The following is a 26063-nucleotide window of genomic DNA, read 5'->3' on the forward strand; positions in this document are numbered from 1 at the left end:
ATCCTGGATCCTTTCACAGCATTATAAGTCTAAGTTGAGACAATGACTTATCAATGACCCAAGCCCAGCTGAGTTAATCCCTACCATAGTGACGCTGAGTTGTCATAATGCTGCAGCAAATGTACATTACATGAGGGGCGTTGGTAGACACAATGTAAGTAACCTAATGTAATGTCCCTCTAACTGCCCTGAATGCCTCTGCTGATCCTACAGCTATTCTTTGCATTAATCATGTACCTATTAACCAGATTTATACTGTTAGCACTGAGGCGTTAGTAGGAAGTCCACAGTGTGCAGCTCACCCTGTACCAACATAAATAACATCAGCATATCTACTTCTGCTAAGCTTCCCAGTAAATCAATGGAAACAAGTAAGCATCCCAGAAGAAACGTGCTCAAAATAGCCCACGTTAACATATCTAGATTAAGTTAAAAGGTTCATTAAATCAATCATTTGCTATTAACAGATGGCATTCATATTCTGACTGTCAAACTCACTCCGATAATGCCTTTGATACAGTAGTAGCAATACAAGCTTATAACATTTACAGAAATGCCAATGGAGGTGTTGCTGTTTATATTCAGAACCACTCCTGTAAAGCTTAGAGAGGATATCGTGTTAAATACTGTTGAAGTAATATGGCTACATGTTCACCTGCATCACCTAAATCCCATTCTTGTGGGAAGCTGCTATAGACCAAGCACTAACAGTCAGTATCTTGATAACATGTGTGACTTGCTTGAAAATGTATGATCTCAACAGAGAAGTATATTTTCTGTGTGATTTTAAATATTGACTGGCTTTAAGCTCACCACTCAAGAAAAAGCTTCAAACTGTAACTAGTGCCTGCAACCTGGTTCAGGTTATCAGTCAACCTACCCGGGTAGTTACAAAGGAATGAGATCAACATGTATTGATCACATCTTTACTAATGCTGCAGAAATTTGCTTGACAGCAGTATCCAGATCCGTCGGATTTAGTGATAACAGTATAGTAGCCGTATCAAGGAAAACCAAAGTTCCAAAGGCTGGGACTAATATAGTGTATGAGGTCATACAATACGTTTTGGAGTGAATCTTATGTTGATGTAAATAATATTTGTTGGTCCGTGGTGTGTAATAAGGAGCAAACAGACGCTGCATCTGACACATTTATGAAATTGCTTATTCCAGTTACTAATAAGCATGTACCCATTAAGAAAATGACTCTAAAAAGGGTTAAATCCCCATGGATTGATGAGAAATTGCAAAATTGTATGGTTGAGGGATGAGGCAAAAGGAATGGCAAATAAGTCTGGTTGCTCAACCGATTGGCAAACATATTGCAAATTGAGAAATCATGTGACTAAACTGATTTCATTGAATCAGATGGCTCATTCATCACAAAACCGACTGATATTGTCAACTATTTTAATGATTTTTTCCCATTGGCATGACATGCCAGTTACAAATGCTGACACTACACATCCAAGTATATCTGACCAAATTATGAAAGACAAGCATTGTAATTTTGAATTCCATAAAGGGGCTGTGAAAGAGGTAAAACAATAGTCTCAACAATGACAAGCCACCGGGGTCTGACAACTTGAATGGAAAATTACTGAGGATAATAGCAGATGATATTGCCACTCCTATTTGCCATATTTTCAATTTAAGCCTACTAGAACGTGTGTGCCCCCAGGCCCGGAGGGAAGCAAAAGTCATTCCACTACTTAAGAATAATAAAGGCTCCTTTACTGGCTCAAATAGTCGACCAATCAGCCTGTTACCAACCCTTAGTAAACTGTTGGATTTTTTTTTTGTTGACCAGATACAAAAGAGTTACCTGTCTAACAGAACACAGAGGATGTTCTTCACTGCGCCACTCGGGAGGCCCACAAACATGCTTCTTTGACCTTTAGAATAAGGGATTGTCAGCTCTATTCATTGTATATCTAAAACATTCCATAACATTTGCCTGCTGAACATAGCCTTTTTTTCCCCTTCTCTGCTATGCTGACTAGTGGGAGCGGAGGCTTGTCTCAGAGCTCCTCAGATATGCTGTTTTCACTAGAGAACGACCAATGGTCGGCCGAGCCGACATAGTGGGCCGACATATACTAGAAAAAAGGACAATCTGCTATCGGTCGACTTTGCCGATAGTCCCTCTACATAGCAAAACTGCTGCTATGCCAGCTGCCACTCACCGCCTGAGCCACGAGCACAGCACAATGCAGAGGAATGTTTAGCTGGGAAAATTAGCAGCAGCAAGCTAGCTCATTCTCCAACAGAACGGTGCAGTGTAGAGAAACGGATAAAATGACAGTGACCAAAATCAAACTTCTGTTGCAAATTTTAGTTTAAGTCACTAATAATAAGGCTTATGTCGATGTGCCTGACATGCATGCAATAAGCAGATGACTATGTGACCTGTTAGCAAAGATTACGATAATTAACCCTTTCATCTGTGGTATTAACTAGCTAGCTTTATTAGCTACTACTGTATGCTATCTAGCTGGCTAGGATAACATGGTGCTAAGTTATCAGATAGGAGATAATTGGAAATGTAGCTAGCGTTACCTGGATATCATTTTGAAAATGCACCATTTTTGGCAACGAGCCATCTGACTTGTGGTGTAACGTAAGAGATTTACTGGTGTGCTCATCTAACAAGCCACAATCGTATCTGTAAATTGACAGTTGATAGTCGGATTAGATGATTGTCATAATAGGAAATAATTAAGTGTTTTTAAAATGCCTAAATAAAGGTTGGCACTAGGTTTAGCTACCTAAGAATCTCCCTGCATGTTTATGGACCAAGAAAGCTTTAGATCAGTGCCTGTGCCTTCTAACTTCTCAAACTATGTGCAGATTTTAGTCATTCAGACAAATATTAGATATTGTGTGTCTTGTTTTGCACACTTTGTACAAAATAATAAGAAATATTCTGTAGTACTGCATTTTAACGTAGCTCTTTATTAGCTAGCTATAACTGGCATGTTCACGTATCGCCAACCAGGATCAAACTGACCATGACCTAACCATTTGGGTGGTCTTAACCAATCATAGCACAGTATGATATGGCGGTAAAATGCATCCAATTACAATTCAGTATGTTTACACATATATGACATTTTGCACATTTATGGCTTGGTAGCATATGTCATCACCATTGAGCTAGTTATCGTAGTAGCAGTAAACTGCAGCCAGCAAGTGATATGATTAAAGAGATATGTGAAAGGGAGCGGAGTTACAGCCTCGCTCTAGCCAATCATAGCAGTAGGATAAAGTTACAACCCCCCCATTTCTTGACAGATAGCTGAACTAGCCAATTGAGTGTTTTTTAAATTTATTTCAATTTGTCCTGGCAGCCAAGTTTTTTAAAATATATATATTTTTTAGTTGTCCTGACAGCTTAACATTTTTACTTGTTTCCGTGATCACATTGATGTTACGTTGAACCATTTGCATTGAATAGATTTTATATTTTCAAACTAACAGCAGTGCCTAAATTATGTTAATATGTCCCAAATGAAAGGCAAACCGATTGTCATCTGTAGCACCAGATTAGCCAAAAGAAGCTCAATAACGCTCAACACTCCTACTTAATATCCATTCACCTGTATTGTTAGTATGCCATCTTAATTTACCCAGTTTATCAAGAGATTTATCATTCAAATAAAATTATTACCATTAGGTTGGTTAAAAACAAAGTCAAATTTGTTTGATTTTTAAAACAAATGATGCATTAACACATGCATGGCTGTTTCTGGCAAATTTTGTCATCAACAACTAATTTAATATTGATTATCTGCCTAAAATATTGACCATCGGCCTCCTTGACCCCCAAAAATCGTCTTCGGCCCTAAAAAAGTCCATATCAGTCGTTCTCTAGTTTTCACACACAGCTCATTAGTCCACTGAGATCAACATGGGGCATGGTGTCACAGCCAGGCTATCACTGAAAAGCTTACTGCAAGCCCTGCAAAGTTTATCCCTGTGTAAGGTTATCTTATCAAGGACATATTTCTAAAGCAGTCATATGTACACCTCTTGACTGCCATTTCACTTCTTTTGAATGCCCTCGTTTTGGTCTATTCTCCATCAGAATTCAGAGCTTGTTTGAAATGTAAAAATAGAAAAGATTGACTCTGGTTTGTTTAAGGCACTCTTCGACAGTAAAAAAACAAGAACTGTTCTCCTTCTGCATAAGGAAGTGTTCAGTCATAAGACTTCTGTGTGTGACTGACTGACTTGAATCAGACCTCAGTGAAGCCGTGACCTCGTACAAACCTTTATCTGACTGACCTTTCACAGTTCAGTTGTTGAAGTTTGCCTGGTTTTAACCTAATCAATGTCTGGTCTAGAGGAATGGGTTATCTTTGAGCATGTAATGTACAAATAGAACGCTGATGCACTGTATGTTTTGCTTTTTTACCCAGAAACCTCCAGTGCTCAGCACCAGGAGGAGATGGAATGTGGAGCAGGGACCTCTGAGCCCACCGAAGTCACACAGGTAAGGTAATGATTTCACACTGTCCAGGGTAAAGACATGTTACACTGAAGGACAAGGGGCTGTATGTTTGACAGTAGTCGGTGCATTGTGGTCTTGAAGTGTTTGGCCAAAAGTATGTGGACAACCCTTCAAATCAGTGGATTCGGCTATTTCAGCTACAGCTGTTGCTGACAGGTATATAAAATCGAGCACACCACTATGCAATCTCCATAGACAAGGGCAGTAGAATGGGATTTCTGAAGAGCTCAATGACTTTCAACGTGGCAACGTCATAGGATGCCACCTTTCCAACAAGTCTGTTCGTCAAATTTCTTCCCTGCTAGAGTTGCCCCGGTCAACTGTAAGTCGAATCAAATTATATTCGTCACATGCACCGAATACAACAGATGTAGACCTTACAGTAAAATGCTTACTTAGAAGCCCTTACCAACAATGCAGTTGAGAAAAATGTTTTAAGTAACAAATAAATAAAGAGCAGCAGTAAAATAACAATAGCGAGGCTACGCCAGGGGTGCTGGTACAGAGTCAATGTGTGGGGGCACCGGTTAGTCTAAGTAATTGAGGTAATATGTACATGTAGGTAGCATTAAAGTGACTATGCCTAGATAATTAAGAGGATAGCAGCAGTGTAAAAAGAGGGAGGGGGGGGGGCAAAGCAAATAGTCTGGTTAGCCATTTGATTAGCGGTTCAGCAGTCTTGGGGGTAGAAGCTGTTGAAGCCTTTTGGACCTCAAATTAAATTTGATTGGTCACATACACATGGTTAGCAGATGTTAATGCGAGTGTAGCGAAATACTTGTGCTTCTAGTTCTGACAATGCAGTAATATCTAACAAGTAATCTAACAAATTCACAACAACTACCTTATACACACACAAATGTAAGGTGAGTAAGAATATGTACATATAAATATATGGATGAGCGGAGGCCGTGCGGTATAGGCAAGATGCAGTAGATGATATAGAGCAGTATATGCATATGAGATGAGTAATGTAGGATATGTAAACATTATTAAAGTGGCGTTATTTAAGGTGACTAGTGATACCTTTTATTAAGTCCATTTATTAAAGTAGCCAGAGATTTGAATCAGTATGTTGACAGCAGCCTCTCTGTTAGTGATGGCTGTTTAACAGTCTGATGGCCTTGATGGCTAATTTTCAGTGTCTCGGCCCCAGCTTTGATGCACCTGTACTGACCTCGCCTTCTGGATGATAGCGGGGTGAACAGGCAGTGGCTCGGGTGGTTGTTGTCCTTGATGATCTTTTTGGCCTTCTTTTTGGCCAAGGTCCTTAGCTTAGTGATGCGCTTGGAGGACACTATGGTGTTGAACACTGAGCTGTAGTAAATGAACAGCATTCTCACATAGGTGTTCCTTTTTTCCCGGACGGATAAGGGCAATGGAGATGGTAATTTTTGGATCTGTTGGGGCGGTATGCGAGTGGGTTCAGGGTGTCTGGTGTGATGGTTTTGATGTGAGTCATTTCATGGCTACAGATGTGAGTGCTACGGGTTGAAATTAATTTAGACAGGTTACTTTGGCGTTCTTGGGCACATTGACTATGGTGGTCTGCTTGAAACATGCAGGTATTAGACTTAGTCAGGTAGATATTGAATGTCAGTGAAGACCCTTCCCAGCTGGTCAGCTCATGCTCTGAGTATGCATCCTGGTAATTTGTCTGGCCTTGCGTCCTTGTAAATGTTAACCTGTTTAAAGGTCTTACTCCCATCAGCTACAGAGAGCGTGTTCACAGTCATCCGGAATAGCTGGTGCTCTAATGCATGATTCAGTGCTTCTAGCTTGGAAGCAAACAGGAGGTATTTAGCTCGTCTGGTAGCTCGCGGCTGGTTTCCCCTCTGTAATCCGTAAAAGGTTGCAAGCCCTGCCACATCCGATGAGTGTCAGAGCTGGCGTATTAGGGTTCTATTTTTTCCTGTCTTGACGCTTTGCCTGTTGGTTCGTCGGAAGGCATAGCGGTATTTCTTATAACCATCCGGATGTTGCCTTTAATCCATTGCTTTTGGATGGGATATGTACTGTACGGTCCCTGTGGGTACAGCATCATCGATGCACTTAATAATGAATGTGTGTGTAAGGAACAGGACATCAGTGGAGAGGACTGTATGACCGAGGAGGAGAAGGCCAAACACAGAGCGGCGCGACGCAGAGCCAAGAGGAAGGTGAGCAACACACTCGTACATTAATTAATACATACTGTACATACGCACACACTTAATCCTATATATATATATACACACACACCAAATCTTCCTGAGCCATAGTGTTTGGTTAAAAACTGTGAAGGACCTGCTCTGTCCATAGTGAACCACATATTCAGCACCCAATCTGTGTATCCTGATGCTGTTACTATGTTCCTCTCAGCGTCGACGGGAACGCAAGAAGCTGGAGCAGGTGAAGAAGCCTGAGGGCACTGACCAGGTTAACTACAAACCAGTATTACATGTATTCTGAATTAATATAAATTATGCAATGCTTAACAGCCTCAGTTACAATGATCAGAAAAAATGTCTGTATAAAAAGGAATGGACATTTTGCATTTCAGCTAATTTATTTATGCTTTATGCTAATTTATGCTCTTTTTTTTCCAGGATGTGGAGGACGATGGTAGATCTGAGGAGGAAGAGGATAAAGATGAGAGTGAGTCTGAGGTGGAGGTAGAAGAGGTAGTGAAAGAAGAGAAAGAGGATAAAGCAGCCATCCCTCACTCTAAGGAACCCTCTACCCCATCGCCAGCCCCCTCAGGAACTAAAGGACCCCAGAATACCGCTGCAAGAACATCTGAAGAGGTAGGGACAGATTGACTCGTTCATTTGGGCAAAGCAATGGCGTAGGTGCCTGGTCCTAGATCTATTTGTGTTGTGGCACCTTAATTGTGGAGGATGGGCTCATAGTAATGGCTTGAATAGAATGGTATCGAACACATGGATTCCATGTGTTTGATTACATTCCAATTACTCCATTCCATCCATTATTATGATCCGTCTTCCCCAGGCTAGCTTTTAGGGGAGCTGTGTGTACTTGAGGAGTCTTCATATACAAGCTGATTGGCACCTTAGTAAACCATTCTCTCTCCTTCTCTGCTGTAGGAACTGGAGTGGGATGTGAGCAGTGCGTTCTTTGCTAACGCTGCTAGCCACATCAGGCCAAAAAGCTGGACCAAACCTGGTGCCAAGTCCAAAGAGAATAAGGAGAATGAGGGCAGAACCAGAGAGGTAAGTGGACCCTGGGTTTTGGGATCTCTACATTGCTGACTAGTTATCGTTAGTATGGTGATAGCCAGTATAGCTAGCTAACTAGAGATTTGCTGTGGTGGATGTTTTGTCAATAGCTGTCAGGCTAAAGATCGCTAGCTACTTTGGTATCTTTAAGTTGCTATGGTAGGGGTGTTGTTTGCTAAGGATGACTGGCTAGTTACTTTCTGTGGTAGATGTGTTGATAGTGCAATGGCGCCGGAGAAGAAGGCTGACGTTTTACGTGTTTGTAACTTAGTTTTTAACTTATTTTGTACATAATGTTGCCGCTACCGTCTCTTATGACTGAAAATAACTTCTGGACATCAGGACTGCGATTACTCACCAAGGACTGGCAGAATCCTTTTTTTTTCTTTAACGAGCCCAACGTGAGTGATATACTGCTTTCTCGGGAACAGGCCCAGATCCCTGTGATTTGTGTGAAGAGGAGGCAGAGAAAAGGGGGCCAAAGGGCGGGCTGCCTTCAGCGAATTCGTAGAAGATCGAATAAACCCACACTTCCTTCCTCTCTGCTTGCAAACGTGCAGTCTGGAGAATAAAATCGATGACCTACGTGGAAGATTAAACTACCAACGGGACATACAAAACTGTAATATCTTATGCTTCATGGAGTCTCATGGAGTCGTGGCTGAACATGCATACATACAGCTGGCTGGTTATACGCTGTACCGGCAGGATAGAACAGCGGCGTCTGGTAAGACGAGGTGGAGCGGACTAGGTATTTTTGTATGTAACAGCTGGTGCACAATATCTAATGAAGTCTGAAGCTATTACTCGCGCGAGGTAGAGTATCTCATGGTAGTGTGGTCTACAACCTATCTACCAAGAGTATCTGCATTTTTCGTAGCTGTTTACATACCACCAAAGACAGAGGCTGGCACTAAGACTGCATTGAATAAGCTGTATTCCGCCATAGGCAAACAAGAAAACGCTCACCCGGAGGCGGCGCTCCTAGTAGCCGGGGACTTTTAAAGCAGGGAAACTTAAATCCGTTTTACCAAATTTCTGTCAGCATGTTAAATGTGCACCGAGGGAAAAAATCTGGACTACCTTTACTCCACCCACAGAGACCTATACAAAGCTCTCCCTTGCCACCAATTTGGCAAATCTGACCATAATTCTATCCTCCCTGATTCCTGCATACAAGCAAAAATTAAAGCAAGAAACACCAGTGATGAGATCAATAAAAAAAAGTGGTCAGACGAAGCAGATGCTAAGCTACAGAACTGTTTTGCTAGCACAGACTGGAATATGTTCTGGGATTCCTCCGATGGCATTGAGGAGTACACCACATCTGTCATTGGCGTTATCAATTAGTGCATCGATGACGTCGTCCCCACAGTGACCGTACGTACATTCCCCCAAACAGAAGCCATGGATTACAGGCAAACATCCGCACTGAGCTAAAGGCTATAGATGCCACTTTCAAGGAGCGGGACTCTAACCCGGAAGCTTATAAGAAATCCCGCTATGCCTTCCTGTTGAACCATCAAACAGGCAAAGTGTCAATACAGGACTAAGAACGAATCGTACTACACCGGCTCCGACGCTCGTCGGATGTGGCAGGGCTTGCAAACCATTCCAGACTACAAAGAGAAGCACAGCCGAGAGCTGCCCAGTGACACGAGCATACCAGACAAGCTAAACTACTTCTATGCTTGCTTCGAGGCAAATAACACTTAAACGTGCATGAGAGCACCAGCTGTTCCGGAGGACTCTGATCACGCTCTCCGCAGCCTATGAGGCAGATCTTTAAACAAAACAACATTCTCGTAGTACACGGATTACCAGGACGTGTACTGCATGCGCTGACCAACTGGCAAGTGTCTTCACTGACATTTTCAACCTCTCCCTGTGAGTCTGTATTGCCAACATGTTTTAAGCAGACCACCATAGTGCCTGTGCCCAAGAACACTAAGGTAACCTGCCTAAATGACTACCGACAAGTAGCACTTACGTATGTAGCCATGAAGAACTTTGAAAGGCTGGTCATGGCTCACATCACCATTATCCAAGAAACCCTAGACCCACTCCAATTTGCGTAACAGATCCACAGATGATGCAATCTCTATTGCACTCCACACTGCCCTTTCCCACCTGGACAAAATTAACACCTATGTGGGAATGCTATTCATTGACTACAGCTGGGCATTCAACACCATAGTGCCCTCAAAGCTCATCAATTAGCTAAGGACCCTGGGACTAAACACCTCCCTCTGCAACTGGATCCTGGACTTCCTGACGGGCCACCCCCAGGTGGTAAGGGTAGGTAACAACACATCCGCAATGCTGATCCTCAATAGGGGCCCCTCAGGGGTGCGTGCTAAGCCCCCTCCTGTACTCCCTGTTCACTCATGACTGCACGGCCAGGCACGACTCCAACTCCATCAAGTTTGCCGATGACACAACATTGTTAGCCCTGATCACCGACAACGAGACAGCCTAAAGGGAGGAGGTCAGAGACCTGGCCGTGTGGTGCCAGGACAACAACCTCTCCCGCAACGTGATTAAGACAAAGGACATTGTGGACCACAGGAAAAAGAGGACCGAGCACGCCCCCATTCTCATCGACGGGGCTGCAGTGGATCTGGTTTAGAGCTTCAAGTTTCTTGGTGTCCACATCACCAACAAACTAACATGGGCCAAGCACACCAAGACCGTTGTGAAGAGGGCACAACAAAACCTATCCTCAAAAGGTTCTACAGCTGCACCATTGAGAGCATCCTGACTGGTTGCATCACTGCCTGGTATGGCAACTGCTCGTCCTCTGACCCCAAGGCATTACGGAGGGTAGTGCGAACGGCCCTGTAAAGCTTCCTGTCATCCAGGACCTCTATACAAGGCGGTGTCAGAGGAAGGCCCTAAGAATTGTCAGACTCCCTCGTCATAGACTGTTCTCTCTGCTACCGCATGGCAAGTGGTACCGGAGCGCCAAGTCTAGGTCCAGGAGGCTTCTAAACAGCTTCTACCCCCAAGCCATAAGACTCCTGAACATATAAACAAATGGCTACCCATACTTTTTGCATTCCCCCTCCCCTCTCCACTGCCACTCTGTTGTCATCTATGCATAGTCACTTTAATTAACTCTACCTACATGTACATACTACCTTAACTAACCGGTGCCCACACACATTCACTCTGTACCGGCACACCCTTGTATATATTGTTATTTTTTTTTACCGCTCCTCTTCATTACTTGTTACTTTTATCTCTTATTCTTATCCATATTTTTTTAATTGCATTGTTGGTTAGGGGCTTGTAAGTAAGAATTTCACTAAGGTAACTGTAACCTGTTCTATTCAGCGCATGTGACTAATACATTTTTGATTTGAAATGGCATGGGTGACCGAGAAATAAATTGTTACAATTTATTGCCAAGTGGCAAACAATAATGCAGGCACTAGGGATTGGGGTGTGAGCATGTGGGTCTGGGCAGATGAGATGTTTGTAAGTTGTTGTTCATATGAATGTTTGTGAGTATGAATATGAATGAGTGTAAAAAAAAAAAGGACATATAAATAAAAAGAAGATTCTGTTTTTATGCTTTTACATTTAACCCTACCGCAGCTATTTTAGATATAGTTTCATGTGATTTCAACTCTGCAAAATTGTTGTCTAGTTTTAGTCACAATAGCCGGTGCACCCCCACCCTCCTCCCATTAAATTATTCATATTTACCTCTAGCTTCCATCGTTTACATTCAGTTAACCTTGTCCAACTCGGCCAACTATCCCCCTAGCAATATTGCTATTGTTGCAGATTGTAACCAATGCCAGCCATAATTAACTATATGGCTATAAGCCTTGGCTACAGGTTAAAACGTTTACAGCTCTGAATTTCTTCCCATAACGATTGTCATGAGAAGAGGATAATCTGAGCTTTCCAACAATGCCAGAAGTATTAATGTACGCCTAATTGTCAGCAAATAGCATCAGCTTTTCCAATATAAAAAGCAACCGCAACTCTCATTTGGACTGCGTGAGCTGCAACAAAGATGAATAAAAGCACACAGCAAAATAGAGCTTATGTGATCAGAGCAAAAATGGCGTATATGAAAGCAAAGATTATCAAACGCAATTATAGTTTCAAATTCTGGTAAGTTACAATTGTAAGTGTCATTGCTGCACATCAGTTCAAAAGAGAGAAGAGTGATTGAAGTGACGGCCTTGGAGTTGTGTGTGTGTGGGAGAGCCGGGTCTGCTCAATCAGCCCGAGCAACTGAAATACATTATCCGCAAATAAGAGGACTGCATTAGTCTGCAAAGCCATGCATGCTAATGATGGAAAGGAGCCTCTTTTCAAATTGAATGTCCACTCTCGTCACATTTTAGTCAACTAAAAGTCATTTCTAATCTTAATTTTTATGTCATAGTTATTGTTGACAAAATGAACACTGCCCTGCAGCCTGTTAGATTTCACCCCGCCAATGGGTGAATTGTACAATTTCATTTCAGCCACTCGGTTTACTTTAAACGACTAGTATTTCCTAGAAACGTTGTTACAGCGTGTAATGTAAGATTATTAATATTCTTATACAAAAACATTTTCTTAAGCAAAAGGCAAACCGTGTTACATTTAGCCTCGGTCTCCACTAGTGTTGTTGGTTGTGCAGGTTCAAAGTCCTCCCTAAGGTGAGGTGAATTCTGGACATGGAAGGCATGATAAACAGTTCTTTGGAATGTTTGAGTTTTACCTCGTATAGTCTCTCTCACACACGCGCACACACACGCACACTTAGGCAGCCGTGTGTGTGTGTGTGTGCGCGCGTGTGACCGTGAGTCGGAAGTGATCAACTGAGTGATCAACAATTTGATCGATTTTATAAATTATTTCTCTGGTTTTGGTCTAGGTGAATGAAACAGATGCTGTGACTAAGAGAAGTGCCTTGTTGACAGGTGAGTGTCTATGTCCATCCAGGTTACGCTCGCACACACAACTTGCTGTGCAAACATGCCCAGATTTTGTTTGTATACTTGAGCCTCTGACTGTGTGTCCTGTAGAAAAAGGGATCAAGCTGGTCCAGGAGGGCCAGTATTCTCAGGCAGTCGGTATGTTTACAGAAGCCATCAGATACAACCCAAAGGATTACAGGTAATATCACACCATTACATTTTATATAGCTACATTATATCACTCACTATTAGTGCTGAGCGATTTAACTGAAATGCCGGTAATTTTTTTGTTTTTTAAACAACTAATTAAATTAATTCCATTTATTTTATTTTTCTGTGAGCTCAATGTGCACATTGCGCTGTGGTTTCTCTAGAGATAAATCCGATCGTGCCCAAGCTGTGCGACATAGTCAAACATAAAATCATGCTTTTCAAATGCTCTTTACAAGAGGCATGCTTCCACAGTCCTTTAGTGATGCCACTGGCATGTTTCCATATTGAATAGCCAGTTTGAGTGAAAGCTCTGTCCGAATGAGCATTTAAGTCGCATTTGATGCGACATTGATGTGACAAAAAACAGCCCATGTTCCAGTCTGTATTGTAAACAGTAGATCAACTGTAGATTATTTCACATTGATATCCCAGTAGCAGGGGGTATAAACTGGAAGGCAAAAATTAAGCATAGACTTGACCTGTGAGGCCAGTACAGTTCAATCCACAAGTAGCCTACCCATTCACATTGTAGCACAGTGTGCAGAGTCAGTAAAATTTGTCATGCTTTGTATGCAACAGTTGTAGAATAACAGTGAAATGCTAATTTACAGGACATTTTCCAACAATGCAGAGTTGTAGCTTCCAACAGGCCAATGTTCTACATAGTTTAGTGCAGAAAACATGATAATTAACTACAATGACCATAATCCATTTCGCGGCTACTTGTCAGTTTCTTTCTTACGCCTGCTATGTAAGAGACCGAAGAATGCGTGATTAGAGCGTAGTTGCTTCGAGCTATTGGCATTCAGCAGTCATAAAAGTATGCCTTATTTTAAGAACTACAAAAATAGTAATTTTGTCAGACCGCATCGGCAGCAGCTCAATAGAGATGAGTTGATGACTTTAAATGAAATAATAGTAGTCAAATAAACACATTTGATATACACAACTGAAATATTTTATTAAAGTAATGTGAATAACTGATGGTTAATAAGTGATAAGCAGTCATGGGCAGCCACTACTATCATGGGACTTTTATTAATTGTTTTATTCTGTGTTACAGCACTCAACCTACAATGCATCGTGCATTTAAAAATATATATATATATAATTGAAAATCGTGATTATTTAAAAAAATGTAACCGATAACCTCAAATCACTCAGCACTACTCACTACCGCATGTCCTAGGGTTGCAAAGCTACCGGTAATTTACCAAACTTACCAGGATCTCCTGTAATTTTGGTAATTAACATAGATTGCCAATAAATCCTCTCCCCTGTAACTATTCCCCAGGTCGTTGCTGCAAATGAGAACGTGTTCTCAGTCAACTTACCTGGTAAAATAACGGTAAAATAAAAATAAATAAATAAACCTGTTAACTTCGGTAATTTATTAATGTATCTATATCTCAGCAAAAAAAGAAAAGAAGAAAAGAATCCTCTCACGGTCAACTACGTTTATTTTCAGAAAACTTGTGTAAATATTTGTATGAACATAAGATTTAACAACTGAGACATATAAACTGAACAAGTTCCACAGACATGTGACTAACAAATGGAATAATGTGTCCCTGAACAAAGGGGGGGTCAAAGTAAGTCCGTATCTGGTGTGGCCACCAGCTGCATTAAGTACTGCAGTGCATCTCCTCCTCATGGACTACACCAGATTTGACAGTTCTTGCTGTGAGATGTTACCCCACTCTTCTACCAAGGCACCTGCAAGTGCCACGGTGTAACGCTCATTCCTTCGACGATAAACCTGAATCCGACCATCATCCCTGGTGAGACAGAACCGCGACTTGTCAGTGAAGAGCACTTTTTGCCAGTCCTGTCTGGCCCAGCGACGGTGGGGTTTGTGCCCATTGGCGACGTTGTTGCCGGTGATGTCTGGTGAGGACCTGCCTTACAACAGACCTACAAGCCCTCAGTCTAGCCTCTCTCAGCCTATTGCGGACAGTCTGAGCACTGATGGAGGGATTGTGCGTTCCTGGTGTAACTCAGGCAGTTGTTGTTGCCATCCTTTACCTGTCCTGCAGGTGTGATGTTCGGATGTACCGATCATGTGCAGGTGTTACACGTTGTCTGCCACTGCGAGAACGATCAGCTGTCCGTCCTGTCTCCCTGTAGCTCTATCTTAAGTGTCTCACAGTACGGACATTGCAATTGAATACCCTGGCCACAGCTGCAGTCCTCATGCCTCCTTGCAACATGCCTAAGGCACGTTCACGCAGATAAGCCGGGACCCTGGGCATCTTTCTTTTGGTGTTTTTCAGAGTCAGTAGAAATGCCTCTTTTAGTGTCCTAAGTCTTCATAACTGTGACCTTAATTGCCTACCGTCTGTAAGCTGTTAGTGTCTTAATGACCATTCCACAGGTGCATGTTCATCACACTTGACTGTCCTACCAATCCTTGACTTCGGCGATGTAATTTACAAAATAACCTCCAACACTCTACTCAGCAAATTGGATCTAGTCTATCACAGTGCCATCCATTTTGTCACCAAAGCCCCATATACTACCTACCACTGCGACCTGTATGCTCTCATTGGCTGATACTCTCGCTACATATTTGCCGCCAAACCTACTGGCTCCAGGTCATCTACAGTTCTACAGAATTTTGGCCCATTCCTCCTGACAGAGCTGGTGTAACTGAGTCAGGTTTGTAGCCCTCCTTGCTCGCACACGTTTTTTCAGTTCTGCCCACATTTTCTATGGGATTGAGGTCAGGACTTTGTGATGGCCACTCCAAAAACTTGACTTTGTTGTCCTTAAGCATACTTCCAAAGTTGTGGCAAAATGGCTTAAGGTCATTGTCCATTTGGAAGACCCATTTGCGACCAAGCTTTAACTTCCTGACTAATGTCTTGATCTTGCTTCAATATATCCACATAATTTTCCTTCTTCGTGATGCCGTCTATTTTGTGAAGTGCACCAGTCCCTCCTGCAGGAAAGCACCCCCAGAACATGATGCTGCCGTCCCCGTGCTTCACGGTTGGGATAGTGTTCTTCGGCTTGCAAGCCCTCCCCCTTTTTCCGCCAAACATAACGATGGTCATTATGGCCAAACAGTTCTATTTTTGTTTCATCAGACCAGGGGACATTTCTCCAAAAAGTACAATCTTTGTCCCCATGTGCAGTTGCAAACCGTAGTCTGGCTTTTTTATGGCGGTTTTGGAGCAGTGGCTTCTTCCTTGCTGAGCAGCCTTTCAGGTTATGTCGATATAGGACTCGTTTTCCTGTTGATATAGATACTTTTGTACCCGTTTCCTCCAGCATCTTCACAATGTCCTTTGCTGTTGTTCTGGGATTGATTTGCACCTTTCGCACCAAAGTACGTCAATCTCTAGGAGACAGAACGTGTCTCCTTCCTGACCGGTGTGACGGCTGCGTGGTCCCATGGTGTTTATACTTGTGCACTATTGTTTGTACAGATGAACGTGGTACCTTCAGGCGTTTGGAAATTGCTCCCAAGGATGAGGTCTACAATTTTTTTTTCTGAGATCTTGGCTAATTTCTTTTGATTTTTCCCATGATGTAAAGCAAAGAGGCACTGAGTTTGAAGGTAGGCCTTCAGATACATCCACAGGTATACCTCCAATTGACTCAAATGATGTCAATTAGCCTATCAGAAGCTTCTAAAGCCATGACATCATTTTCTGGAATTTTCCAAGCTGTTTAAAGGCAAAGTCAACTTAGTGAAATGTAAACTTCTGACCCACTGGAATTGTGATTAAGTGAAATAATCTGTCTGTAAACAACTGTTGGAAAAATGACGTGTCATATACAAAGTAGATGTCCTAACCAACTTGCCAAAACCTATAGTTTGTTAACAAGACATTTGTGGAGTGGTTGACAAATTAGCTTTAATGACTCCAACCTAAGTGTATGTAAACTTCAAACCTCAACTGTATAAGTCTTTGCTAGGTAAAGCCCCGCCTTATCTCAGCTCACTGGTCACCATAGCAACACCCACCAGTAGCACGCACTCCAGCAGGTATATTTCACTGGTCACCCCCAAAGCCAACACTTCCTTTGGCTGCCTTTCCTTCCAGTTCTCTGCTGCTAATGACTGGAACGAATTGCAAAAATTACTGATGTTGGAGACTTATATCCCTCCCTAACTTTAAGCATCTTTAAGTACAGTTACAGTGAATCTGTAAATGGTACACACAACTACCTCATCCCATATTGTTTTTATATTCTTGCTCTTTTGCACCCCAGTATCTCTACATGCACATCATCTGCACATCTATCGCTCCAGTGTTAATTACCTCCCTAATCTTCTACACTTGCACACACTGTACATAGATTTTTCTATTGCGTTATTGACTATGCTTTGTTTTTGTCGCACTGCTTTGCTTTATCTTGGCCAGGTCGCATTTGTAAAGGAGAAATTGTTCTCAACTGGCCTACCTGGTGAAATAAAATGTTTATGGTTCAATGAACAAGCATGAGAAACAGTGTTTAAACCCTTTACAATGAAGATCTGTGAAGTTATTTGGATTTTTACAAATTATCTTTGAAAGACAGTTTTCTGTAAAAGGGATGTTTCTTTTTTTGCTGAGTTTGTGTGTATGTGTATATACACACGTGTGTGTGTATATATATTTGTGTCCATATTATGAGTTTAGTGGATAGACCATATGGTTCAAGCGATAATAGCCTAATTAATGGAAAAAAGTGTCTGAACAGTGGCATTTTCAATTAACTCTGCAACGCATCACACTATTGACTTTTTTTCACAACTGCTACCACTTTATGCGCCAAAACATTAACAACCAAGACCTATTCGACATAGTAAAACCAATAAAAGTTTGAAATACAAATATTAAGGGTATTTCATGCTGAAACCCTCATATTTAACACCAATGGTGTTCACTCATCTTATTTGATTATTTTGTATATTTTACGTGGTAAGGTCAGACGGCCAGAGAATCTGAACTACCCAAAAAGGCCACTAGATGTCAACTGATAAAATTTAAAGTTACCCAAATTCTGGTCGTTTACTGGTAAACTTTGAAAGTTTCAAGTAATATATTCTCCCTTTGCAACCTGACCTCTAACGCCAATATGCTTATTATATATCAATACATTGGCAGAAGTGTATATGACATTGTTATTTATCAATTTCTCCTCTGTCTATCTCCAGGTTTTTTGGGAACCGGTCGTATTGTTATAGCTGTTTGGAGCAGTACCCCCAGGCCCTGTCTGATGCTGAGCGGTCCATCCAGCTGGCAGTTGCCTGGCCTAAAGGACACTTTCGCAAGGGCAGCGCACTCATTGGCATGAAGGTGGGCCACAGACTACATCACTTTCATGTTTTGACCTGTCCTATTCTATTGTCATGTATTGTAATATATTCTATAGGACGCATATTCTGCATTTACTGGTTTTTCATCAGTTCTATCATTTTTATGCCGGCCTTTTGTGTCTTTACCTCTAAACGTGTGCGTCCGTACGTGTGTCTGCGCATGCATGCATGTGTGTGTGTGTAGAGGTACAGTGAGGCGGAGAAAGCCATGGAACAAGTGCTGAAGCTGGATGAAGACTGTGAGGAGGCCGTCATCGATCTCTTCAACTGCAAAGTCTTACAGCTTATGGTACACACGCTCGCTAACTCACACACTCTTGGTGAATCCCAAACCACCACCTTGCCCCTACCAACACTCTTGGAGGGCACTCTGTTGCTGACAAAACTCAGAGGGTGTCTTCCAGAGAGTGGTGAGGGGATCAATTAACCCATCAACTTCAGGACTCACTCGTGGCTTGAATGATACTATTCATGTTCCACTTTGAAATAAAACAAGCATGAAATTCTAATTAACAAATCACCCCTGTTGATTTACAAGATGTTAACCTCAGTAGCAGTTAAAAACGCCTGCATTGGATTTTTATATCAATATCAAATAATTTCTTTAACAATTAAGTACTGTGATTGTTTTCTATCAAAATGGTAAAAAAAAAAAGAAGCTTCTTAGCAAAGAGCAATTTCTCAAGCAAGAGTTCTGCTAGAACTATCTGGGAGTGGTCTGAGTGGGGAGGAGCAAACTGAAAACTAGCTGTTATTAGCAGAGAGGTTTGGAACTGTCTTAACTGATTCACCTCCTGGTGATAGCACCAGGCAGGGCAAAACTCTATCCCACCACTACACACTGAAATCTCAGGCAGTCTTTTCAAACAGCGCTTGCACTCAAAGGACATCATAGTTTTCACATTATTCCAACCTCCTTGTGTGTAAATATACGTAAAACACAGGAACATCACATTTTGTACTGCACAGGGCCTTTAAACATTTCATTTGAGGCATTTAATCTGTTACATGTGTCAACTCTGGAAATCAGACGTAAACAAATGCATGGGAAATATATAATTAGCCACACCTCTCCATTCTTTTGTATCAAATTGTGTGTCAGGATAGCACTTCGCTCTGGAGCCTGCGGCCTTGCTGGCCTGGCCGAAGTGACTACCGGAGGGTCTAATTAGCCACTACACCCTTGATAATTTTCACTCCCTCAGCTTTGAACACTTGAGCATATGGCGGAGGTGCATGTGAACGCTTAAGTGGAGGGGCAAGGAGAAGGGAGTGATTTTGGATTCAGTCGCTCGCTCGCACGCGCGCACACACAGCCTCTTCAACTTCAGAGTACTACATCAAATATTAATACACACACACAATTCAAGCCTGCGTACCCACGTGCTGTCCATGGTCATGTTCCAGATCTACTAAATTGTCTAATTTCCTCGTTTCCTTTCCTTCATGACAACCAGCTAAGGACAGGAAGACTGGAGTTTAGGTCAGGTTTTCAACTCTCCTCTGGGGCATAAAGTTCCATGTATTTTAACTACATCACATCTGATTCAACTTGTTAACTAATAATCAAGCCATTGAATAGGTGATCAGGTGAGTTAGTTCAGGGCTACAACAAAATTGTGTAACATCTAGGGGTGTTACACTGTTCATGCACTGTTTGTCCTTTTAGGGTGCATCTCAATAGTCTAAAGTGGTCTCCTACATCTGCACTGATCTGAAAACACAGGACAGGGGAAAGCATTGTGCTGCATTCATAAGTTTGCATTTAACTCTCCAATCACTCTCAAAGCAGACAAGGAGAGGAAGCCATTAGACTGAAGGGACGATCCATAGTCTTGCCTCCTAACTCTCTCTCTCTCCCTCCTTTTCTCGCTCTTTCTAGGAGCTGGGTTTTGAGGAGATGCAGAGTGTGTTGCTGCTGGAGAGATTCACCACTGTACAGGCTGCACTGGCTTCACCTGAGGCTTCTAGGGGTGAGGACTAGGGCTGTGGCGGTCAAGGCATTCTGTCAGATGGTTATTGTCATGCAAAAGATTGCTGGTCTTACGGTAATTGACGTTAATTAGGATAAACACGATTAGCATTTCCAGGCCTCCACGCACACAAGCCGTTGATGCGTGCCTTTCGAACATCTACATTTAAATCAATTTAATTTACACATCACAATAAATATTTATTTTAGGTAGATCTAAAGAAGCATTATGATATAGGATTTTATAGTTAAAATAATATAATTGAACTTAGCTGAATGAAATAGAAAGGCACTTGCATTGGAATGTGAAAAATTGCCTATAATTTGAAACAACAGGTTCTAAATGTTAGAGTTATTGGTCAACTATAGTTGTAAATGATACAAACTTTAGACTGTCTTAGAAAATCAAAACATATATGGGCTGCATGATGCAACTATAGGCTATTGATGTTTTGAGAGAAAAAAAGCTTGCTCTGTTCCTCGTCTCAGCCTGCACACAGTCTCTCATAAAGTGATCTTATTTTTGCTATTCTCAATTTATTGTCTTTACTAATATTTAAAATTTGTTTTAATTTAGAATGGCCCATTATCAAATGGGCAGGGGATTAACAAAGTCATCCATATGCACTCGAATAGCTGGTTCGTTTTTCAATCATGTCGGTTATTTCACTCCACGCCTTAACCGCCGTTGGAGGAGCATGCAGCCTCTCGCTGTGCGACAGGTAATACTCCTCCCAAACTCTGTATGCCATGGGCTCTCCGACCTTGTTCCTGCAGCTACCCAGTTAATTTGGGAAACCAAGGGAAATCTGTTCTGGACCATCCATAGTAACATGTTTTCACAAGAAAACATATTTCATTAAACTGACAGCACTTTTCTCTGTGCCCTGGAGAGAGGAATGGAGAAAGAGGTGGAAAAGCAGTGGTGAGAGATTCTGTTCAGCTAAAAGGAATGTCAGCCTATTAATTATGAAAATACAAGCATCGCCTAGGCCCAGACTCATGGATAAAAAGTTGGCGCGTAGCATAAGGTCCATCCAGAATGCATAATAATACGGTCCACGCTCAAAGGCAATTACTAGAATTAGTTTCATTTTGAAGTATAGGCTAGACCAATTATGTACCAAAGACATCTTAAATCGCGTTTTTCTGACGTGCGTGAAATGCGGTAGGCTGTGTTGTATAACACAATAGTTATTTAAAAAAAATGTGGTTGGCTTCGGTAAGCTCTAGAGAGCATAAGCTCTAATATGCGTATGGGTGTTTTGAATGAATCATCACCTTAGAAAGCACTGTTCATTTTGTTGTTAGGCTTTGAAACAACATCCACAATGACCATATTTTCCACTCAGAAGTTCAACAACTGTTTGAAACTATCTTCAAATTGATCAATCACAGTGAGGTGAGTTTTAAAAGTACACACTGTTTAGATGAGTTTGTTATTTTCGATTCCATTTGCATTGATGTCAGAGCGGTTAGAGGGACAATAGAGCCCTGAGTACCAGGCCATTAGCCTGGTAGCCGGGGGCGGCAGGTAGCCTAGCAGTTAAGACCCAGTAACCGAAAGGTCGCTGGTTCGAATCCCCGAGCTGGCAAAGTGGAAAAATCTGCCGTTCTGCTCTTGAACAGTTAACACCCCTTATAAGATCTGGTCCCCGGGTGCCGACGACATGGACGTCGATTAAGGCAGCCCCCCCACACCTCTGATACAGAGCTTTCCATGCAGAACTTTCCATTAGTGACCTGGCGGTTGTTAGCGAGTTGGGTATTGCCAACGCATGTCCAGAGTGCAAAAGAGGAGATTACCATGACTCAACGGTTACGTGGAATTTTACTGCGGTCATGACTGCCGGTGTGGCAGTAATACGGTCACGGCAAAAGCCCTAGTTACGACGCGCTCACACACACATTTTAAATACTTTATTTGAATCCACAAATTACTTTACATTTTGAGAAGGATTCAAACATTTCAAAGAGCATGGCTATCTGTACACTTATGGATATAGATAGAACCTTCTATAGAGCTACACTGCATATGTACCTGACACGGAGCAGTACCTTGCCAGCTGCTTTGTCTTATTCAGGCACAAACATCACCCACCATCTAGGCTGTGCCAGTACATGCAATTTCTCATCTAAACCTAGAGGGCAGCAATGTCAGGAATTAGTCTTCAATGACTGGGAAGGAAAGCAACACATTTTCTGAGTTATTGCTCTGGAATGTGAAGGTCGCACATAAATGTTTTTTTTTTTAATGTGATTATAATTAATTTGTCTTCCCTCTCCTCAGTGGTGAGCCAGGACTCCTCATTGAGCCTGCCAGGGTAGGTGGATCTTAGCCAATCATGTTTACCCTAAAGGGGTCATGGCCCCTGATTTTTAAATACACTGCTCAAAAAAATTAAGGGAACACTTAAACAACACAATGTAACGCCAAGTCAATCACACTTCTTTGAAATCAAAACTGTCCACTTAGGAAGCAACACTGATTGACAATAAATTTCACATGCTGTTGTGCAAATTTGTGGCCTGCTGGAGGTAATTTTGCAGGGCTCTGGCAGTGCTCCTCCTTGCACAAAGGCGGAGGTAGCGGTCCTGCTGCTGGGTTGTTGCCCTCCTACGGCCTCCTCCACGTCTCCTGATGTACTGGCCTGTTTCCTGGTAGCGCCTCCATGCTCTGGACACTACGCTGACAGACACAGCAAACCTTCTTGCCACAGCTCGCATTGATGTGCCATCCTGGATGAGCTGCACTACCTGAGCCACTTGTGTAGGTTGTAGACTCCGTCTCATGCTACCACTAGAGTGAAAGCACCGCCAGCATTCAAAAGTGACCAAAACATCAGCCAGGAAGCATAGGAACTGAGAAGTGGTCTGTGGTCACCACCTGCAGAATCACTCCTTTATTGGGGGTGTCTCGCTAATTTCCTATAATTTCCACCTTTTGTCTATTCCATTTGCACAACAGCATGTGAAATATATTGTCAATCAGTGTTGCTTCCTAAGTGGACAGTTTGATTTCACAGAAGTGTGATTGACTTGGAGTTACATTGTGGTGTTTAAGTGTTCCCTTTATTTTTTTGAGCAGTGTGTATATATACATATACACTACCGTTCAAAATTTTGGGGTCACTTAGAAAATACCTTGTTTTCCATGAAGACATACCTGAAATGAGTTGCAAAATGAATAGGAAATATATTCAAGACGTTGACACGGTTATAAAAAATGATTTTTAATTGAAATAACAATTGTCCTAACTTTGCTTTTGTCAAAGAATCTTCCATTTGCAGCAATTACAGCCTTGCAGACCTTTGGCATTCTAGTTGTCAATTTGTTGAGGTAATCTGAAGCGATTTCACCCCATGCTTCCTGAAGCACCTCCCACGCTTCCTGAAGCACCTCCCACAAGTTGGATTGGCTTGATGGGCACTTCTTACGTACCATACGGTCAAGCTGCTTCCACCACTGCTCAATAGGGTTGAGATCCAGTGACTGCTGGCCACTCCATTATAGACAGAATACCAGCTGACTTCTACTTCCCTAAATAGTTATTGCATAGTTTGGAGCTGTGCTTTGGGTCATTGTCCTGTTGTAGGAGGAAATTGGCTCCAATTTTAAGCGGTGTACACAGGTTTTGGTATAGCGTTGCAAAATGGAGTGATAGCCTTCCTCCTTCAAGATCATTTTTACCCTGTACAAATCTCCCACTTTACCACCACCAAAGCATCCCCAGACCATCACGTTGCCTCCACCATGATTGACAGAAGGCGTCAAGCGCTCCTCCAGCATCTTTTCATTTTTTCCGCGTCTCACGAATGTTCTTCTTTGTGATCCGAACACCTCGAACTTAGATTTGTCTGTCCATAACACTTTTTTTCCAATCTTCCTCTGTCCAGTGTCTGTTCTTTTGCCCATCTTAATTTTTTCTTTTTTATAGGCCAGTCTGAGATATGGCTTTTTCTTTGCAACTCTGCCTAGAAAGCCAGCATCCCGGACTCGCCTCTTCACTGTTGACGTTGAGACTGGTGTTTTGCGGGTGCTATTTAATGAAGCTGCCAGTTGAGGACTTGTGAGGCATCTGTTTCTCAAATTAGACACTAATGTACTTGTCCTCTTGCTCAGTTGTGCACCAGGGCCTCCCACTCCTTTTTCTATTCTGGTTAGAACCAGTTTGCGCTGTTCTGTGAAGGGAGTAGTACACAGCGTTGTATGAGATCTTCAGTTTCTTGGCAATTTCTTGCATGGAATAGCCTTAATTTCTCAGAACAAGAATAGACTGACGAGTTTCAGAAGAATGTTCTTTGTTTCTGGCCATTTTGAGCCTGTAATCGAACCCACAACTGCTGATGCTCCAGATACTCAACTAGTCTAAAGAAGGCCAGTTTTATTGCTTCTTTAATCAGAACAGTTTTCAGCTGTGCTAACATAATTGATAAAGGGTTTTCTAATCAATTAGCCTTTTAAAATGATAAACTTGGATTAGCTAACACAACATGCCATTGGAACACAGGAGTGATGGTTGCTGATAATGGGCCTCTACGCCAATGTAGATATTCCATAAAAAATCTGCCGTTTCCAGCTACAATAGTCTTGTCTGTATTTCTGTCTACACTGCATTTCTGTCTACACTGTATTTCTGATCAATTTGATGTTATTTTAATGGACAAAAAATGTGCCTTCCTTTCAAAAACAATGACATTTCTAAGTAACCCCAAACTTTTGAACGGTAATGTATATAGCACCAGTCAAAGGTTTGGACACCTACTCATTCCAGGGTTGATAAAAAATAAAAAAAATAAAAAGTTAAACAAATCTAAATATATTTTGTTTGAGATTCTTCAATGTAGTCACCCTTTGCTTTGACAGCTTTGCACTCTTTTGGTATTCTCTCAACCAGCTTCATGAGGTAGTCACCTGGAATGCATTTCAATTAACAGGTGTGCCTTGTTAAAAGTTAATTTGTGGAATTTATTTTCTCCGTAATGCGTTTGAGCCAATCAGTTGTGTTGTGACAAGGTAGGGTAATATACAAAAGATAGCCCTATTTGGTTAAAGACCAAATCCATATTATGGCAAGAACTGCTCAAATAAGCAAAGAAGTGACAGTCCAGCATTACTTTAAGACATGAAGCTCAGTCAATTTGGAAAATGTAAAAACTTTGAAAATTTCTTCAAGTGCTATCACAAAAACCACCAAGCGCTATGATGAAACTGGCTCTCATGAGGACGGCCACAGGAAAGGAAGACCCAGAGTTACCTCTGCTGCAGAGGATAAGTTCAGTAGAGTTAACTGCACCTCAGATTGCAACCCAAATAAATGCTTCACAGAGTTTAAGTAACAGACACATCTCAACATCAATTGTTTAGAGGAGACGGTGTTAATCAGGCCTTCATGGATGAATTGCTGCAAAGAAACTACAACTAAAGGACACCAATAAGAACAGACTTGCTTTGGCCAATAAACACAAGCAATGGACATTAGACTGGTGGAAATCTGTCCTTTGGTCTGAATCAAAATTTGCGATTTTTGGTTCCAAACGCCGTGTCTGTGAGACTGTCGTGGAAATCTAGTACTGATAGATATTTGGTAATTTCTTCAAACAATCATCTTCATTCAATATTGATGAATTATTGCAATAATGAGGCTGGTCAACCCACCCCACCCTTGAGTGTTGGACCGAGTAACCTAACCTTTACACAAGAGTACTATATATAGCTGACACTAACAATGCTCAGTCATGGTTGGTTCACCCCCCCCCCCCCCCCCCCCCCCTCATGCAGACCAAGGAGCATCATAAGCCACTCTGGCTTCATCCTGTCGTTGTCTGCACGTGGGTTGTTGTCTTAACCCCACCCTGGCTTAGTTTCCCAGATTATCCCGACCAGGAAATTATCCCAATCTGGTGAGAT

General features: G+C 42.0%; 1 protein-coding gene across 3 annotated transcripts in view; it reads left to right on the forward strand.

Moving 5' to 3' along the window:
* The window catches only part of zgc:123010 (uncharacterized protein LOC641500 homolog), a 51277-nt gene that overhangs the window by 18137 nt on the left and 7077 nt on the right, over positions 1 to 26063 (forward strand). The window contains exons 2-12 of one of the 3 annotated variants that reach the window (XM_055929572.1): positions 4422 to 4495; positions 6589 to 6672; positions 6875 to 6931; positions 7102 to 7299; positions 7600 to 7725; positions 12614 to 12659; positions 12765 to 12855; positions 18019 to 18160; positions 18365 to 18469; positions 20063 to 20153; positions 22443 to 22476. In XM_055929572.1, coding sequence (XP_055785547.1) covers positions 4422 to 4495; positions 6589 to 6672; positions 6875 to 6931; positions 7102 to 7299; positions 7600 to 7725; positions 12614 to 12659; positions 12765 to 12855; positions 18019 to 18160; positions 18365 to 18469; positions 20063 to 20153; positions 22443 to 22476 — 1048 coding nt within the window. The remainder of the gene's footprint in view (positions 1 to 4421; positions 4496 to 6588; positions 6673 to 6874; positions 6932 to 7101; positions 7300 to 7599; positions 7726 to 12613; positions 12660 to 12764; positions 12856 to 18018; positions 18161 to 18364; positions 18470 to 20062; positions 20154 to 22442; positions 22477 to 26063) is intronic. The other 2 variants (XM_055929592.1, XM_055929582.1) reach the window with 2 other exon arrangements.

This window comes from Salvelinus fontinalis, chromosome 1 (assembly GCF_029448725.1).
Source record: "Salvelinus fontinalis isolate EN_2023a chromosome 1, ASM2944872v1, whole genome shotgun sequence".
NCBI classification, from domain to species: domain Eukaryota; kingdom Metazoa; phylum Chordata; class Actinopteri; order Salmoniformes; family Salmonidae; genus Salvelinus; species Salvelinus fontinalis.